Raw genomic sequence first — 19205 nt, 5'->3', positions numbered from 1 at the left:
TATATACAAACAAACATACAGATACATATCACACAAATACATGCAACACCACCGCACAACACCGACAGCCGTGCACGGACACACACACACACACACACACGTGTGTGCAAACGCACAAACTGTACGACCACTACACAAGATGTATGCGGCAGACACATACACACCAGTGTGTGTGTGTGTGTGTGTGTGTGTGTGTGTGTGTGTGGTACAAACACAAACGTATGTTGAGTGAATGGGAACTGGTGACAGGCGTCATGTTATGACTGTAATGGAAGGAACGGCTGTGTGTGTGATTCTGTGTTTGAATTTGACATTTTGTATGTTTATTAAAAAAATGGATTCCTCCTGTATGTGTATGTGTCGTAGTTTTAGACATATTTTATTCATCTGAAATGTTTTACTGTTTTAGTCGACTAAATATCATAAGATTATAGTCGACTAAATCTACAGTTGATTTAGATGACTAAAATGTATGTTGGCGGTGCCTTGATGGCGTTGTAATGACTGATTTTACACCTGGTTGCATGCTGAAAATAGCAGATCTACAAGCTCACAACGCGTCACAGCGCGACGCGTTGTGAGCTTGTAGATCGGCTATTTTCAGAGCGCAACACCCGAGCGCAACCAAACATAAAATGACTTGTCTTTTAGTTTTACTGGATCTCTTCTCCACTAGATCCCTAGTCATTCGTTGACGAAATTGACAATATATTTTGTCTTAGTTTTAGTCATCGTAGCTTAGTTTTTAATTTAGTTTTTATTTAGTTTTCGTCAGTGACAAAAGGTAGTCGACCAACATTTTTCGTCAGTTTTAGTCGACGAAATCAACACTGATGTGTCGTGTGTTTCAGCGTCAGTGTTTACAGTATGTGACTCACCTCTCCCTGCGGTGGACCATTTAGAAGACAGGGGTCGACTGGCGGGGGTGGGACAGAGAAAGTAGGTCAGTGAAGGAGCAGAAACACAACATAACACTAACCATGTCATTCCATATCATACATAATCATGTCATTCCATATCATACATAACCATGTCATTCCATATCATACATAATCATGTCATTCCATCTCATGCAAATCACAACAAAAAAAAAACAGTTTTAATGGGCCATACTTGAGGCTCTCCTGGGATGACGAGGAGGAGCGGTCGCTCTGGGGCAGAGAGGCCACGCTGCCACTGCTCTTCAGGCAGGACTGCAGGGTCCTCTGGTAGGACGGCTCCAGGGAGTTGTACAGGGAGTCTGCTGCCCCGGGGAAGTGGTTCCTCAGACCCCAGTAGGTCCTGGAAGAGGAAACAGACAGACACACACACACACACACACAGAGTTGCATGGATTAAAGCAAAATAAAATCACACGACTGAAAATGTTTGTACGACCAAGTCCTAATGTGTGATTTGTGAAACAAACAGCAGGCGATGTTTCCTAAACAATTAGGTGAGGTTTTAGTAATATTGTTCCTGCTATTCTACACACTGCCAACCGGGTGAAGAAATCACAGATTGAGGCTTTAGCCTTTGGTTTTATATGAAATATCTGAGACCGTTACCATGTTATGGAAGATGCTTCTGAACATAAGTTTGAGTTTGCCCACTTCAAATACCCTAAAATAAGAACCGAAAATAGCCGATCTACAAGAGCTCTGAGAGCTTGTAGATCGGCTATTTTCGCTGCGCAGCATGCTCCCATAGAAGACATGCCGGCTTCTATGCAATCCCAATGACTGAAACCAGTCGTCGTGGCGACTGAGAACTTGAATCCATGCAGTTGTGGTCAGACGGCAGGAGAGGAACATGAGATGATACCATGATATCGTTGCTGTAGGGCAGAAACCTCTGTATATAATATATCTCCATATTTAAACCTTTTGTGTTTTTTTCCCCCCTTAAATTAACGCCCTGCTTGATCATACTACAGCGTCACACAAAAGCATCAAAAGCAGCAGATCTACAAGCTGCAAACGCGGCGCAAAGGGACGCGTTTCGAGCTTGTGGATCTGCTACTGTGTGTGTGTGTGTGTTAGGGCTGTCGGAACGAATTTCACTATTCGAAAATAATTCGAATGTGAAAAAAAATAATAATATTCGAATGCTAAAATTGCCATTCGAATATAGAAAAATATATTTCATTATTATTATTATTTTTTCCTGACCTACCAATGCGAAAACAAATGCTTTCATCATGTTTCTCCCTATAAACGTCACTTGTTTATAGTAACAGAGAAAGTTACGTTTTAAAAAGTTACGTTTAAAAAAAAAAAAAGATTATAAATTATATAACATATTCGAAAATATTCGAATATTAAAAATAATAAAGCATTGAAATTCGAATGGGATTATAGAGGAGAACTGACAGCCCTAGTGTGTGTGTGTGTGTGTGTGTGTGTGTGTGTGTGTGTGTGTGTGTGTGTGTGTGTGTGTGTGTGTGTCTTACTTGCGGGCCTCTACTCTGGCCTCAGAATCAGCATCTTGAAGTCCCCTCTTGATGCTTTCAACCATAACGGATGTGTGCCTGAGAGAGAGAGAGTGAGAGAGAGAGAGAGACACAGGGAGAGAAAGAGAGAGACACAGGGAGTAGTGTTAAATGAGTGTGAAAGCGGTCCTGTGCTATACAGTATAATTACAGTAGTGAAGGAACAGAAACTCACTTCTCCAGGGAGTGGGTCTGCCACTCTTGTAGGAGGAGATCCAGGAACTCATAACAGCGCCTGGAGACCACAGAGCATCATCATCATCATCATCATCATCACATTACCGTAACTCCTACCCTTAGGGTTGTTTCAGACGGGGAGCGGCCGACGCGCCTACGTAATTCATTTTCAATGAGAGGCGGGCGATTATTTGGAGTGTTGATTTCGTAGACTAAAACTGACAAAAAATGTTCGTCGATTACCTTTTATCTAGGGGTGTGCCGATACACTAATTTCACCAAACGATACGATATTTGGCTCACAACTTCGATACGATTTCGATACGATACGCACTTTTTTATTATGAAAAATATATGGGGGAGAAAAAAAGGAAATGCAAACAAATAATTCTGTTTTTGCATTATTCAGATATGCGAACTTGTAGCTTTTCAGCTACAATAGCCGTTTTGAATCGGGTCAGGTGTCACACTATTGAAAAGGGCAATAGTGTGACACCTGACCCGAAAAAACAACAACATGTTGTCACCCTTTTCACCTCGGGCTGTTTGCATGCCTGATTATTATTATTGTAAAAAATAAAAAAAAAGGTTTTTTGAAAACGATATTTTTTTTCCTCAAAACGATACATATCGTCACGAAAACGTATCGCGATATATCGCGGGACGATATATCGGCACACCCCTACTTTTATCACTGACGAAAACTAAATAAAAACTAAATAAAAACTAAGCTACGACGACTAAAACTAAGACAATTTCGTCAACAAATAAAAACTAGTAAAATGTTAGTGAGGGACTAGTGGAGAGTCATTTTATGTTTGGTTGCGCTCGGGTGTTGCGCTCTGAAAAAAGCAGATCTATAAGCTCACAACGCGTCACACTGGCAGCTAACAAAGATACAGGCTACTATTAATTTTCAATGGAAGCCAGCGACATGAAGATACAAAGATACATCCAATGTTTTATAGCTGCTACAAAAGATACAAAGTGGTCAAAGTTGAGCTGGTTTCAACTTCAAGCCACAAAGATACAAATATGCTGTGTATCTTTGTATTTGCCAGTGTGAACGCAGCATTATAATCTTTTCCATAATAACTGGACAGAGTGATGTGATGTAAAGTGGTTCTCAAAGCATCATGCTCACCTTCTGACCGCCACAGACTTGGATGTACAGTTACTGGTGATCAGCGGGATCAACCTGGGAACATGAGTGTGCTGGGGAGGGCGAGAGAGTAAGGAATAGAACAGAGAGAGGGAGGGAGAGATGGTAAGGAATGGAAGAGACAGAAGAGAGAGAGAGAGAGGTATTTTAAAATCAGACTCCAGTAGAAGCATGTACACACAAAGACTGTAACATTTATTATGCTACAGTAGCTTGTACCTCTATGTACTGTATGTTGATGTGCATAATATCCATGAGTGTGTTAGGTTTGTGACTGTTTGTGTGTGTGTGTGTGTGTGTGTGTGTGTGCGCGTGCGTGCGTGCGTCTACCAAACACTGCACATTTCACTGAGGAAGAGGTGAAAAGGGTAATTGACAATTTACCAAATGATAATGCAAATGGTGTAGATGGGGTGACGTATGAAACAATCAAAAGCACAAACTCACATAGGACTTTAACCGGAAATGTTTCAATGCAATGACCCCCATGTATTTGCAAATATAACAGCAAACAGAGCCGTAGGAAGCCATTCCCAGTTGGGGGGGATATATTTGTACCGGCCCACGTTCGGGACATGCGCGGCTAGGGTCCGCACGCACATGCACGCGCGCGCATGTGCTGCAGCGCAGCGATTTCTTTCGCGGATTTCGGCGGATTCGGGTACTTTTCCCCCCGTTTTTTGTTACTTTATTTCGGTTTTAGGGTTAAAAAAAAAGTCTGACTATCTACCAATAGTACTGCAAGTCATCAAGCACTGTCAACTTGTTGAAAAAAAGGTCCTACACACAGGCAGCGGCCGCGGGGTCCTAGTGCCGGCCTCATTTGAGGCTTTTTTTCCCTCCTCTTTTTCCCCGTGGCCTCTCGGCCCAAATACCGGTTCGCGGCCCACGCGAGGCCGCTCCGCGGCCCAGGGGGGACGAATCCCCCCCGTCCCCCCCCCTTTCCTACGGCCCTGACAGCAAATACACCGGACGTCATTGTGATTGACGAGAACAGCAGAGAGGTTTTCCTATTGGAAGTTGGCTGTGCTTTTGATTCAAGTTTAGAAGAAGCTTTTCTTACTAAACAAGTAAAATTACCAGCCATTAGTACAAGCCATTATACATCTAGGCTACAAGTGTCAGCTCATTGTTTTTATATCTGGCAGCTTGGGCCATGATGTCCACAGGCTGGTGGTCAGGGGGCTTGAGGATTATGGGGCTGTCCAAGTGTAAGGCAAAGCAGCTTGCAAAATATTGCTCAATCTCCTCCATTATAGGCAGTCGCTCTATTTGGAGGAGAAGGTGCTTCCTGTACCCGTAACTTTTCTCCTGTGTTGGTATCATGGCAGACTGAAGGGTATGATCAATGTGGACGGTGAAGTTCATGCGCATTTGTTGTTTATATTCTGTACACTCTGGACTTGTTTGGATTCAAGCACTGAGACGCGTGTTTCCAGCGTGTGGGACATCACAAGCAACTGAAAAATATGTGTGCCCTTGTAATGTATTTTATAAATGTGGACTAAAATAAAGAAATTGAAATGTGTGTGTGTGTGTGTGTGTGTGTGTGTGTGTGTGTGTGTGTGTGTGTGTTTGCGTGCTCCTCACCTTGATGATGATGCGAATAGCAGAGACTCCAGAGCAGGCCATGATTTTGGCACAGTTGGGGACGAGATTGAACAGGACGGGGACGATGGACTCTGCTCCATGGTCAAACCTGTTCCCCAGAACTGAGGACAGGTGGCTACACACACACACACACACACACACGTTTACAACAGTGGTTTTCCAAAACTTTTAAACTGCAAGGTATACAAAATAGAACCAAACAGACCTGTGCTATTTTCTCAGCGATTATTCTACCGACAAAATAATTCTAATTGATCTTTTATAAGTGACTAAATTGATTAGTCCAATTACCCACTTAAACGTAAACGTACACGGGTGTCATGTAAAAATACCGAAAAGCAGCCGATCCACAAGCTCACAAAGCGTTGCATCGTGGCACGTTGTGAGCAAAAATTCACACTTTTGAAAACTTTTGTGGAAGAAAAAAAAAGTCCCCGAAAATTGATAATTTCATTCCAATCGATTATTTTCTATTAGTTTATTAGTTAGATCAGTGGTTCTCAACCGGTGGTCCGGGGACCGCAGGTGGTCCTTGAGGGGGTTCCAGGTGGTCCCCAGCTAAATGATGGAGTTGGTAACCAAATGGACTCTAGTAGACCTTTAACTATTGAGAGCGCAAAATGAAACCAAATGGACCCGTAAGGGTCATTTTACGCTCTCAAGAGTTAAAATATTGTTAATCAGCATTACATAATTAACACATTGTGTGCCAAAAACGGTCCAGACCGTTTTTGAGAATCCAAACGAGAAGTGCCGAAAACGGTCCGGACCGTTTTTGACCCAATTTTATTTTTATACGTGGGGCCCACGTGTGGGCGCTCTAACGAAACTTTGGGATCATCCAAGGAGTCTCTGAGAAGGAGAGGCCGGATGTGGATCCATGTCAAAAATCCTTCCGGTCGGCCTTTCCAATGTTAACTCCTTGACTAAAAGCTTAATATCTCCTAATTCTTTTTAACGTGGTGGAAGCGAGCCGTTTTCGATCGGCGATCACTCTGCAATGGAGGATCGCGTTAGAAATATTATTGTTCCAGGCGTTAGTCGGGACCCTCTGCCGTCTCGCACGCACGCTTTGTTTACATGCACTTCCGCGTCGGGGCTTCTACAGCACGAAACGTATCAACGTAAGTGGATGGAAGAATAGCAGGCACTGAACGTATAATATTTGAATAAACCTCTGGCACCCGATGTGTTAAAAGAATTGTTATTTCGATCAACGTTTTCCTGTTATCTCTCCTATTGGAACCAACATCAATACAGCATGGACGGAATTGTTGACAAAATCGTATCCAACGATAACAAAATGTTTCTACGTTTTGGGTCTGAGAGGCTAAATTCTCATCAAACGGTGGTTCATCCGTGGCTCAAATGCAGAATAATGGGCCTTGACATGAAAAGGGCTGAAAGCCATAGCGTTAGAACAGATGAAGAGCTGCATGGTGAGTACTCGGTACTCACGCCACAGTCATGCAGGCCTCTCGCACCACCTGGGACCTCAGGTCTTTAGCGGACATCTTGAAGGCTCCGTCCAGAAGGCGGAGGTGCTGGTAGAAGTTGTCGTAGTCGGTCGCCCCCGCCACCACCAACGAGCGCACCTTCTTCAGCTGGATGGGGGGGGCGACAGGACAGACAGGCAACAGTGGCCAATCAGACGATGGCAAATACACAACCTCAGAAGACACAGTAAGTGTGTGATCGGATATTTTCACTTCCACTTAAAAGTTACATTTGTGGAATTTTTAGAAGAAGTTTTTATGAAATTCTTTTGAAAATGTATTTGATTTTTTTTAAAAATCTTTTGAAAACCCCCCCACAAAAACAGTGCTCTACTCACAGCGGTGGCTCTCTGGTCCCAGTCATGTTTGTCATCAGAACAGATCTCACGGATCTTATTCAGGTTGTCCTCCAGGTCTCTGGACGAGTAGATCTACAGACAGACAGACAGATCATTGAACAGCGGAGGAAGACAGGAAAAAAGTAAAAGAAAGGAAAAAGATGTGAGATCAAGTCTTAAGGCTCTCAGACGTTCTGGTGTAGATTCATATGCATAATCCGGTTATTACTTACTTTGCAATTTATTATTATTTTTTTAAAGCTTGGCTCTGCAAAAGGCTAGCCGTCTGGGTGTGTGTGTGTGTGTGTGTGTGTGTGTGTGTGTGTGTGTATTACCTGTACAACAGGGACATCAGTGAAGCCTTTGATGAAGTCTTCCTCATCGAGGGCCCCTGCAGCCGCATCCTTGGACACTAAAAAATTAAATACAAAGTGATCTTTAGAGAGAGAAGTGTGTGTGTGTGTGTGTGTGTGTGTGTGTGTGTGCGTGTGCGTGTGCGTGTGCGTGTGCGTGTGCGTGTGCATGTGCATACGCATGTTGGAGTCACACCAGAGACGAGGTGCGGGAGAACAGCACACAATTGTTTGAAAACACCTAAACAAATACCCGTTGTAATTACCATCGTCAATGTAATTAGGTGCTAATAAGATGCAGCTTGTGTTCATCTTTGGCAGCCTAGGACATGTACATACTGTAGGTTGGTTGTAAGAGGCTTCCAACAACTTGGGATGCCAAAAAATGCATGCTAAACGGCTTGCAAAATTCTGTGCAATCTCTTCTACTATCGGTAGCCGCCAAATATGGCAAAGACGCTGTTACTTTATACCCCTGAAGGGTGTGTGGCTATTTGTCCAAGATTTGCTGAGTGTACATTTTTACAGCACCTTGTAATATTTGTGTCCTTGTATTGTATCTCTTATGTGGACATAAATACATGATTACATGTGTGTGTGTAGGCTGCAATTCAGCCATTCGCTGGGTCCTTTTTCTTGAGCCAGGTTTAACTCACCAAACACACACACACACAAAATTACACCCCCACATACAGTCAGTCAGAGTCTGCATCCCTAATGGACTTCCTGGAAGTAATGGGCCTGTCAATCACAGCTCTCCGGACCACACCCCACCCCGAGGGAGGGAAGGAGGGAAGGAGGGAGGGAGGGATGAAAGGGGAGATGACGACCAGGCAGGTACCCAGGGAGGTGGGGGGTATTACAATATGATGCTGTTAGGAGGAGAAAGACGAGAGGGGAGTAGAAGTCCATCTCTGGTCTCCAAGACGGTCAAAAATACTACATGCAGCTATCTGGCAGCACCGTGGAGCCGCTGTTACACACTAAACAAAAATGCTGCTTCTTTGTCTTGTAACCATAGAGGAACCTGCTTTGGTGCCTTTTTTTGTTCTTTTTGCACCTTATGTGCATGTTTTTCATGCTATAATGTATAAATGTAAATATCCTAGATTTTTCTCATGACCTGTTTCTTTCCCGTTTTCTCCTTGCTCTCCCTCTCTCCTACTCCCAAGGTGTTTGGAGAGAGAGAGAGATACACAAACAACGTGTATTTACTACCACAGTAATGTAGACGACGAGCTACATACGACATGACGCTTCCTTGCACACTCGCCTGGTACACGAGACCAATGTTATTTTGTCCAGCTGGCCTGGGATGACAGCTTGTTTTGATGAAAAGGAGGTTGTAGCTCATTGTCTACATTAGGCCTGCTATGGTAGGAAAGATGACACTGCAATGTTCTGTGGATAGAAAATGCTCTGCGACCGTGCATGGAGTACAACAGCAGCCTGGCTGCATGCCTGCCTGCCGCACTAGCTAGCGACCAGCGAGCCACTCATTGTGGAACCAATCATTTTGACATTGGAAAAATCCAAACCTTCACAGTGGAATGAACTTAGCCTCAGACAAATTATCCCCAATGTTGTGCCGCTGTCATCGTCAGTCAGAAGTGGGAGCTAAATTGTACCACTTTAGTCTTAAAGAGTGAAAATCCATTGAAACAAAAGGGCATGAAATTGCTTTGGAGACCACAAGTCATGCTTCAGTCACCCCTTTGTAGTATTGTTTAACTTATACTCTGTTGTACAACGGTGTCGTTTCAACAAATATAATAGCCATCAACAAGCTCACAACACATTCTCATGGCGAAGCGCTTTAAGCTTGTAGATCATCTATTTTGGGCTTACGGAGTGAGTTCTGTCAGAGTCTAGTTGCTGGGTGTTGGCAGAATGCGTGGGTGCGCTGCTGTCTGTGTACGCTAATGCAGAGCAGCAGCTAGTAAGACCATGAAGCTGACCAAGGAGGAAAAAGATCTGAGCGTTTACGTTTATAATCCCAGAGGGACATTTGTTTTCACAGAAACGTACTGTACGTATAAACACAACAGCAGCATCCAGAAAATAGCAGATCAGTTATTTTCACTTAACCCATTAAGACCTGGAACTAGTGGTGTTACGATACATTTTAACAACGATTCGATACGTATCACGATACTTGGTTGTCGATACGATACATGAACGATACAGGTTAATTTAGGACGATACGATACGTTTCGATTCAATGATTTAGTCGATACGATTAGGGGTGTAACGATACGTTTTAACAACGATTCGATACGTATCACGATACTTGGTTGTCGATACGATACATGAACGATACAGGTTAATTTAGAACGATACGATACGTTTCGATTCAGCGATTTAGTCGATACGATACATGAACGATACAGGACAGGTTAATTTAGAACGATACGATTCGATTCAATGATTTAAAATCGATATAGTAACTATTTATTTACCCAAGAATTCTGTGTGAAAAATAAATACCTGGATACTGGATATAAACCCCTCTTTCTCTTTTCTTCTTCTTAAAAGTACTTAGTATTGATATAATTGATTATTTGCATTGCAGAACGATTCGATACGATTATTTGCATTGCAAAACGATTCGATACGATTCAAAGTCAAACGATACGATATTTAGCTGTTTGCATATCGATATAGTAGATCGTTGAAAATTCAAAACGATGCATCGATGCAGTTACTGTATCGTTACGGGCCTAGATACGATACATGAACGATACAGGACAGGTTAATTTAGAACGATACGATTCAATGATTTAAAATCGATATAGTAACTATTTATTTACCCAAAAATTCTGTGTGAAAAATAAATACCTGGATACTGGATATAAACCCCTCTTTCTCTTTTTTCTTCTTAAAAGTACTTAGTATTGATTAAATTGATTATTTGCATTGCAAAACGATTCGATACGATTATATGCATTGCAGAACGATTCGATACGATACAAAGTCAAACGATACGATATTTTGCTGTTGGCATATCGATATAGTAGATCGTTGAAAATTCAAAACGATTTTTCAATGCAGTTACTATATCGTTACACCTCTACCTGGAACGCATGTGTCACTTTAGATTTCTTTGGCTATTCAAAAAATAGCAGATATACAAGCTCATAGCACGGCACAGAGTGCCGCGCTATGAGCTTGTAGATCTGCTATTTTTTTTTAATCTTTTTCAAAAAACTGTTAGGATTTAGAAAACATTTTTAAGAATCGCCTCAGGTCTTAATGGGTTAAAAATACATATATCTATAATCGTTGATTAATCAGAATCGAGGACTATTTTTTGAAATAATCGTGATATTGATTTGAAGTCGTAATCGCCCTGAATGTTGCAATGGCAGAGTGGACATAACTCCTGCTGAAACGAGCAGCTCTCCTCAAAGGCTCCAGGATCTCAAGCTGATCTTTGTTACGTCCTGTGTCCTGTGTACAGGTACAGCATGTTAAAGTAAAAATACATTCATTTTGGTCGTGCTTTTGAGGTCCAGTATGTCCGTCCAGATGGCAGTAATGATGTGGAGTGATGGCTGAGCACAGTGTCATTTTCTATTTGGAGTTCCAGACGTATGATAAGCTCTGTCCTTCATGTCTGTGTGTAACCACTTTTACCATAATTTTATACTTTAGCTATTCATGAATAGCAGATATACAAGCTCATAGCGAGGGGGGGTGAGATCATTTTAAATAAGTCGTTTTTTTGAGTTGGTTAAAAGGTTAAAAATAAGTAGAGCAGTACGACAGGATGTGTTGAATGATGTTTTTGTAAAGCAATGCAAAGCAGACTTCATGGCAGAGGAGAGAGCATCTTATGAGTTATGATACACCAAAATGTGTGTCAAGACAATACTTTATTGAAATAAAAAACGACATCTATAGGCCAAGCTGGACAATAAGTGAGGACTATTAATCTTGAAAAAGCCCAGAGTATTCTTTCCTAAAGTAGAAAAAAACATATTTTCTCATGTCAGGAGGGTTATTACTCTGGTGCTAAATCAAGACTATGCTCCTCCGTCACTACGTCTACACAGGCTCACAGCAGAGCACACATCGTTTTTTTAATTCTCATTTTCTTTTTGAGTCAATCCTGTAGATTTAGCACATATTGTACCCTGCACTATGACCATATTATATGGTGTATATCAGTGGTGATTTCGTCAACTAAAACTATGACGAGAACTGTTAGTCTACTACCTTTTTTCACTGACGAAAACTAAATAAAAACTAAATAAAAACCAAGCTATGATGACTAAAACTACGACCAAATATATTGACAATTTCGTCAACAAATAAAAACTAGACTAAAATGTTAGTGAGGGATCTAGTGGAGAAGAGATCCAGTAGAACTAAAAGACAAGTCATTTTTATGTTTGGTTGCGCTCTGAAAATAGCAGATCTATAAGCTCACAACGCGTCACGCTGCGACGCGTTGTGAGCTTGTAGATCAGCTATTTTCAGCATCCAACCAAGTGTAAAATTTCGACTAAATCAACTGTAGATTTAGTCGACTATATTCTTATGATATTTAGTAGACTAAAACTAGACAAAAACTAAGATATTTCAGATGACTAAAATATGGCTGTCAAAATCAACACTGCTGTATATCCCAGTTGCTAAAGTATTCTCCACGTTCTTCTCTATGTTCCTCCAGCAGATTCTTACTCCCTTCATCTGAACAAAAGGGAAGCAGGTTTTGGACTTCCCACGGACATAATATTCTGAAATCAGATTACTGACTGAGAATGGGAAATAACCACATTACTGCAGTGCATGTAAAAGACACTGAGACACAGGAGTGCTTTGAGGTCTGCAAGACACTCATTCTGGGTCAACCAGTGCAACTATCTGTAATCCTTACAATAATTCTGCAAACCTCTATCCTCCTGTCTAAATTCCTTTTGTCTGACCGGGATCCTCTCCGCAGTGCCTTCGGCAATTGATCTGAACTTGCACATGGGCAATGATCATTACCATGTGCAGACAGCGTGCAAAGATATTTTTCACTTCACCCAAATTGAAGCTGTTTAGAAGCGTTTTTCCGAAACTCTGTTTAACTCTACGCCGGAGTAGAGGGGGTCTGTTAGCTTTTGGTACTAGCAACGTTAGCGTGTGTTGTTTATTCAAAAAACGGAGACAGCATTCGCTGGGAATCCGCGGCTCCGGGTCCTCTGTCAATCACAACACGTGGACTTGAACTGTGTGTGTGTGTGTCCCTTCTTTTAGGATGACTTCTCCTGCTCTTCACTGAAGTCTGAGGAATCCATAATTCCAGTGTGCAACATGACAAAGTAATCAGGCTTTAGTCGATATAGCCTGTTCAATGTTCTGAGTGACTACCGATTCCACTCTAGTAAACAGCACAGCATATCCACATACTGTATCTGATACTCAGCTTGCTCACCAGACACTGCTGGTTGAGTGTGTGTGCGCGCACGCGTGCGTGTGTGTGCGCACGTGTGTGTGCGTATAATGTACAGTATTTGTACATGCCAGCACTGTCACAGATACATCAGTAAAGGCCCAGGAGGGAAGGGGAGGAAATCGACCACACGGCCAGCCGTGGGAAACACAGATTCCTTCCTTCCGGCTTGCAGACGCAGAGAAAGGACAGGGAGGGGTGGATCGATATGGTAAAACATGGCGTCTTTCCCAGCCCGTTTTAACCTGAGAGGACAGTACAGTACTACATCCCAACAACGTGCCGTTGTCTCCGTTTCTCTCTCTCCCCGTCAATTGACGGCAGACATGATACTGACTGAGTCACGCTGCAGATATTAATATGGTGATTATTGGATATGATGCGATCACTGCGAAGATATGCAGCGGAGTGCTGTGTCGTCACATTTTGCAAGAGAAAACAAGCGGACAGGTCTGAAAAAACAAGCCCCGAAAGAAGCGACTAGGCCACATGAACGAACACACACACACACACTCACTCTCTCTCTCTCTACAAGGTCACTTTAGAAACAAACCCCCCAAAAACGCAACCACCAGAATTTACAAGCTACAGGAAAACAAGCCCAAAGTCACTTATAGTAAGCGGACATGGCAACACTGTGGGGTGGGGGGGTTGTACAACCCTGATTACAGATAACGTGACATGGGTGCCTGGATCTTGACGTATTACAGCCATGTGTTTAAAGTGCATCTCTGAGGACATTAATGTTTAATAGACTGTGCTTGTTTTGTAAAAAAAACCTGCGTTTCTGTATCGTCAGACGTCTCGTTTTGGGGAACCAAAACGAGACATTAGAGGGAGGGGGGGGGGCAGCGGTCATGGGAGGGCTTCTAGTCTCCTGAGCCAGGAGACTAGAAGAAGGATAATAACCAGAATAGCAATAATCATCTGCCTCAAAAACTACTAACATTGTTTTCCAGTTGGTTACATATTTGAAGTTTCCATATATTTCAGGTCACGGCAGACGATGTGAGTTTGGATGGGCTGTTAACCTAATGGAATCCTAGGGGAAAGTATTGACATCCAACATGCCGGCCTACACACTGACGATCAAATCAATCAACCTATCAATCCTTTTGATAAAACACTGCCATGGTTTAACCCTGAAAACAGAACTCCTCTCTATTAGAGACTGCTTTTATTATGATGCAATCGTAAGTGTTAATAACACCGTTCTTAACTCTTTGCCTGCCATGGACGTGTTAACGCAGTCCCAGCCTGCCAACGATGAGTTTGGACGAGTTTTTGTTTTCAGTGGTTTTCCACTAGATGGCGCTGTTACCTATCCTATGAATGATGCTTTCACTGCCTGATGACGACAGACGGAAATGGGGTCATTAAAAAAAATTAAAGCTAATTTACTTATTACTTTGTGTTTATTTCCTGCAGTGAAATGGCCATATCTCTGCTAGATCTCCGTTCCTCTTGCTTTACGGCAAAACAAGCCTCATTGAAACGGCCATAGCTCTGCAATGGAGGATCGTGACCGGACAATTCCCCCCCCCCTATACTATGACACCCGCGTGTGTGCGTGTAATGAGCCGATCTCCGTGAGGACGGCGGTCACAGATAATATTCCATGATTTTTCAAAAGGTACAGTAAAATTGCTGTTTTTGCTGGCAGCAGTGGCACACTATTACACTATTGATCTGACAGTCAAAGAGTTGAGTCACAAATCTCTAACCAGTGACTTAGTGAATAGCAGAAACAACCAATATACACAGTTATTACACTCTGGGAGTATAAAAATGGAACTGGACTGTTACCTATCCATCCATCCATCCTGTTCCCAATGTTAACACATTGTGTGCCAAAAACGGTCCGGACCGTTTTTGAGAATCCAAACGAGGAGTGCCGAAAACGGTCCGGACCGTTTTTGACCCAATTTTATTTTTATACGTGGGGCCCACGTGAGGGCGCCCACGTGAGGGCGCTCTAACGAAACTTTGGGATCATCCAAGGAGTCTCTGAGAAGGAGAGGCCGGATGTGGATCCATGTCAAAAATCCTTCCGGTCGGCCTTTCCAATGTTAACTCCTTGACTAAAAGCTTAATATCTCCATTTTCTTTTTAACGTGGTGGAAGCGAGCCGTTTTCGATCGCCGATCACTCTGCAATGGAGGATCGCGTTAGAAATATTATTGTTCCAGGCGTTAGTCGGGACCCTCCGCCGTCTCGCACGCACGCTTTGTTTACATGCACTTCCGCGTCGGGGCTTCTACAGCACGAAACGTATCAACGTTAAGTGGATGGAAGAATAGCAGGCACTGAACGTATAATATTTTAATAAACCTCTGGCACCCAATGTGTTAACACTCCAGAGTTGAATGGACACTCCAGATTTGTCTGTGTACTCACCACAGAAATCCACTGTGTGAGTGATTCATTTTAACTCTTCAACTCAAGTGCATCAGAGTGTGTGCGTGTGTGCGTGTGTGTGTGTGGGTGGGTGTGTGGGGGTGTGTGGGGGTGTGTGTGTGTGTGTGTGTGTGTGAGCGAGGTACTGCTTGGTATCATCTATTATAGGCTGCCGCTCAATTTGGAGGAGGCGTTGTTTCCTTTATCCATGATCGATGTCTGCTGTGTCTGACAGGTACAGTATGTCAACTGTATCGTATGCAACAATGTTCTGCCGTCCAGGCACTTTGTAACTGTCTGTTTTTCCTATTGTCTGACTGAATTGGCAGTGTTTATGTCCTTTGTATCATCAGTGTTGTTTTGACGGCAAATTTTGATTTAGATTTTGTCACAGTCTTTTGAATAAAATTCCATTTAGTTTTCATATTTTAGTCATCTGAAATGTTTTACTTTTAGTCTAGTTTTAGTCGACTAAATATCATAAGATTATAGTCGACTAAATCTACAGTTGATTTAGATGACTAAAATGTATTTTGGCGGTGCCTTGATGGCGGTCGTAATGGCTGATTTTACACTTGGTTGCATGCTGAAAATAGCCGATCTACACCCGAGCGCAACCAAACATAAAATGACTTGTCTTTTAGTTCTACTGGATCTCTTCTCCACTAGATCCCTCACTAACATTTTAGTCTAGTTTTTATTTGTTGATGAAATTGTCAATATATTTAGTCTTAGTTTGAAAAATGTTGTTTTCGTCAGTGAATAAAGGTGGTCGACGAACATTTTTCGTCATAGTTTTAGTCGACGAAATGGTGGACATAAATAAATATTGTGTGTGTGTGTGTGTGTGTGCCTACCCAGCTTGCTGCCGGTGGCACTGGGCCGGCGGGCGGCCGAGGTCTCGCTGGGCTTCTTGGGCACTTTGGGGACCTTGAAGGCGGCGGGCCGGTTCCCACTGTCCACACTGTCATCATCCTCAAAGCTACGGTCTGGAAGAGATAAAGCACACACACACACCACACTGTTAAAACACAATTCAATTAGATTCAATGGAGCTTCATTGGCATGAGAAAACATACGTTTACACGTATCTGTACAGTTGGAGGGGGTACGGCATTGTGTTAAAACAAAGCTACGTCACATTGCAACGTTATATGTTGGCAAAGGGTATAAAAGCTTTTTGAAACAAATAGCAAGATTTTTCAGTCACTTTTGGGACAATTGGCAGAATTTTCCCCCAAAACTATTTCAAATAGTAAAAAAAACCTCAGAATTCAATTGTTTTTAACCCATTCAATCCGAGAACTCATCTGTGTCACTTTAGGTTTCTTTGGCTATGCAAAAATAACAGATATACAAGCTCATAACGCGGCACAGAGTGCCGCGCTATGAGCTTGTAGATCTGCTATTTTTTTTAAAATCATGAATTGTTTTGCAAATCTTTGAATATATATATTCTACAAAAAAAGGTTTTTTGAAAAAACTTTTATGTTGCTATATCAGTGGTACTCCAACTTTTCCATGTCAAGGACCCCAAAAATTATATGGATTTGGCCACGGACCCCCATCTCAAAATATGTTGTTCCAGGGACCCCGAGAAGCACAGATCGGAGTTACTTTAAAACATACACATTCAAAGATGTATACACATTTTCAAGAGTTTTCAAAAACAGCAGATCTGCAGCTCATATCTGCTATTTTTGAATAGCCAAAGAAATCTAAAATGACACAGATGCGTTCCCGGTCTTGAAGGGTTTAAAGGTAACAGTACTGTAGGTCAGACTGCAATCACACTGTTGGCAAATGGACAAACTTCATGCAGAGACTCCGACAGCAACATATATAAGACATAGACATATATCAGGGTTCCCACACATTTTTACCAATGATTTTCCAAAACTTCTCCAAAACTTTTCCAGAATATTCAACCAAATTTCCAGGCCTAAATAACAGTCATTCAGCGCAATAAAGGAGTCTCTTACTCCTATGTGCAATGCCTAAAGACAGGCAGTGTAGCAAAAATAAAGCATAGAATGGTATAATTCCATTCCAAATTTCGTACCAAATTTAACTGACTACGCAACACTCTGCAGCATGTTGTAAGCTTGTAGATCTGTTCTTTTTTGTCACGTCTGGTATACATTAGGCTGCAATCACGCAGGCTGTTCGCCGATTTTTTTTTACATATTTCGTGTTATATACATGTTTTGGAAAACGTTTTTTATAAACAAAATCAATAGCCAAAAACTATGCATAGCCAAATATTTTCCCAAGATTATTCCAGGACCCTTGATGAATTCCAAACCTTTTCCAGGACTGGAAAAAGTTTTTTATAATTTAAAAATATTTCCAGAAATGTCATGACCGTGGGGACCCTGATATATACATGATATTGGATCAGACACTAGTGCTGCACTAGGGTCTGTGTGTGGATACTGCAATATTCAATTTGATGCATTATCACTTCTACGCACACAGCACAACACTGCATTCCCCTGCTTCAATCAGCACCATTTTATAGTTTGTTGTAGGACAGTGGCGCAGGGCCAAAATAGCCCGTCTAGCCCCATCTAGCCACATCTAAAAGCTCAGAGCTTTTAGATCTGATATTTCTTCAAGTAAAGATTGTTTTGTTATAATATTTTTTTTGTGCCTGTATGATGTCAGCCCAGGCCCAAAATAGAGATGTCAGGTTTCAAAGTGGATAAAACACACTAAAGAGTGATTCCATTGCATTCGGGCGTGGAAAGCCCCCCCCCCCCCAAAAAGACTAAAACAAAACAGCGGCGGTCAAAAAGAGGGATGAATTCACACAGAAAGAGGAGAGAGAAGATGGAAGGAGGCGAAGGTCTGTAAGAGCCTGGTCTACACACTGGTCAGCAGTGGTGGAAAAAGTACAGCATTTTTTTTACTTAGAGTAAAAGTATCAATACTGAAATGTAGAAATACTCTGTTACAAGTAAAAGTCCGGAATTCAATTTACATTTTATTTATGTATTGGTATCAAAATGTACTTGAAGAACCAAAAGTAAAAGTGATAAAATGTTTGAAAATAGCAGATCTACAAGCTCACAACGCATCGCGATGCGATGCTTTGTGAGCTTGTAGATCTGCTATTTTCAAATGGCCTATGTATAAAGTAGGGGCTGAAGTGGTTAATGTGTGTTTTATAATGTAATAATTTATATCTGCAAAGTAACTAGTAACTAAAGTTTTCAAATAATTGTAGTGGAGTAAAAGTACAATATTTGCCTCTGAGATGTAGTGGAGCAGAAGTAAAAGTAAAGACAATTGGAAATACTCCAGTAAAGTCAAAGTACCTCAAAATTGCACTTAAGTACAGTACTTGAGTAAATGTACTTAGTTACCTTACACCGCTGCTGGTCAGTAGGATCAATATTCATTATCATTACGAAGGGAGAGCAGCAGCAAAGATCGCCGATAAACTCACACACACACACACACACACACACACCAAGACATCCACCCACACAACCAGTGACAGACAGACAGTTTGCACGCTAGCAAGAAGTGCTCTGTAGAGGCTATTGGAATGAGAGTCATTGTCATGGTCTGACACTGACTGAGGCTACTGTAGCTTAATCCATTACAACCTGGAACATTTATTTGGCTATTAAAAAATAGCAGATCTACAAGCTCATAGCACGGCGGCACTATGAGCTTGTAGATCTGCTATTTTTTGAAAATTAGTGGGGAAATGTTGTGCAAATCTTTGAATACATATATAGGTTTTAAAG

The 19205-nt window shown here is 41.9% G+C and overlaps 1 protein-coding gene across 12 annotated transcripts in view; it reads right to left on the bottom strand.

The window, feature by feature from the left end:
• The window catches only part of clasp2 (cytoplasmic linker associated protein 2), a 139867-nt gene that overhangs the window by 46380 nt on the left and 74282 nt on the right, over nucleotides 1–19205 (bottom strand). For all 12 annotated transcript variants that reach the window (XM_080441464.1, XM_080441469.1, XM_080441470.1 and 9 more), the window contains 10 exons: nucleotides 16305–16436; nucleotides 7590–7666; nucleotides 7255–7347; nucleotides 6879–7024; nucleotides 5400–5535; nucleotides 3792–3862; nucleotides 2646–2705; nucleotides 2432–2509; nucleotides 1114–1281; nucleotides 879–916 (listed from right to left, as the gene is read on the bottom strand). In XM_080441464.1, coding sequence (XP_080297590.1) covers nucleotides 879–916; nucleotides 1114–1281; nucleotides 2432–2509; nucleotides 2646–2705; nucleotides 3792–3862; nucleotides 5400–5535; nucleotides 6879–7024; nucleotides 7255–7347; nucleotides 7590–7666; nucleotides 16305–16436 — 999 coding nt within the window. The remainder of the gene's footprint in view (nucleotides 1–878; nucleotides 917–1113; nucleotides 1282–2431; nucleotides 2510–2645; nucleotides 2706–3791; nucleotides 3863–5399; nucleotides 5536–6878; nucleotides 7025–7254; nucleotides 7348–7589; nucleotides 7667–16304; nucleotides 16437–19205) is intronic.

This window comes from Gymnoscopelus braueri, assembly GCF_963280865.1.
Source record: "Gymnoscopelus braueri genome assembly, chromosome: 11".
Classification (NCBI taxonomy): Eukaryota; Metazoa; Chordata; class Actinopteri; order Myctophiformes; family Myctophidae; genus Gymnoscopelus; species Gymnoscopelus braueri.
Note: the sequence above shows the minus strand (reverse complement) of the source record. Positions and strands in the feature narration are given on the sequence as shown.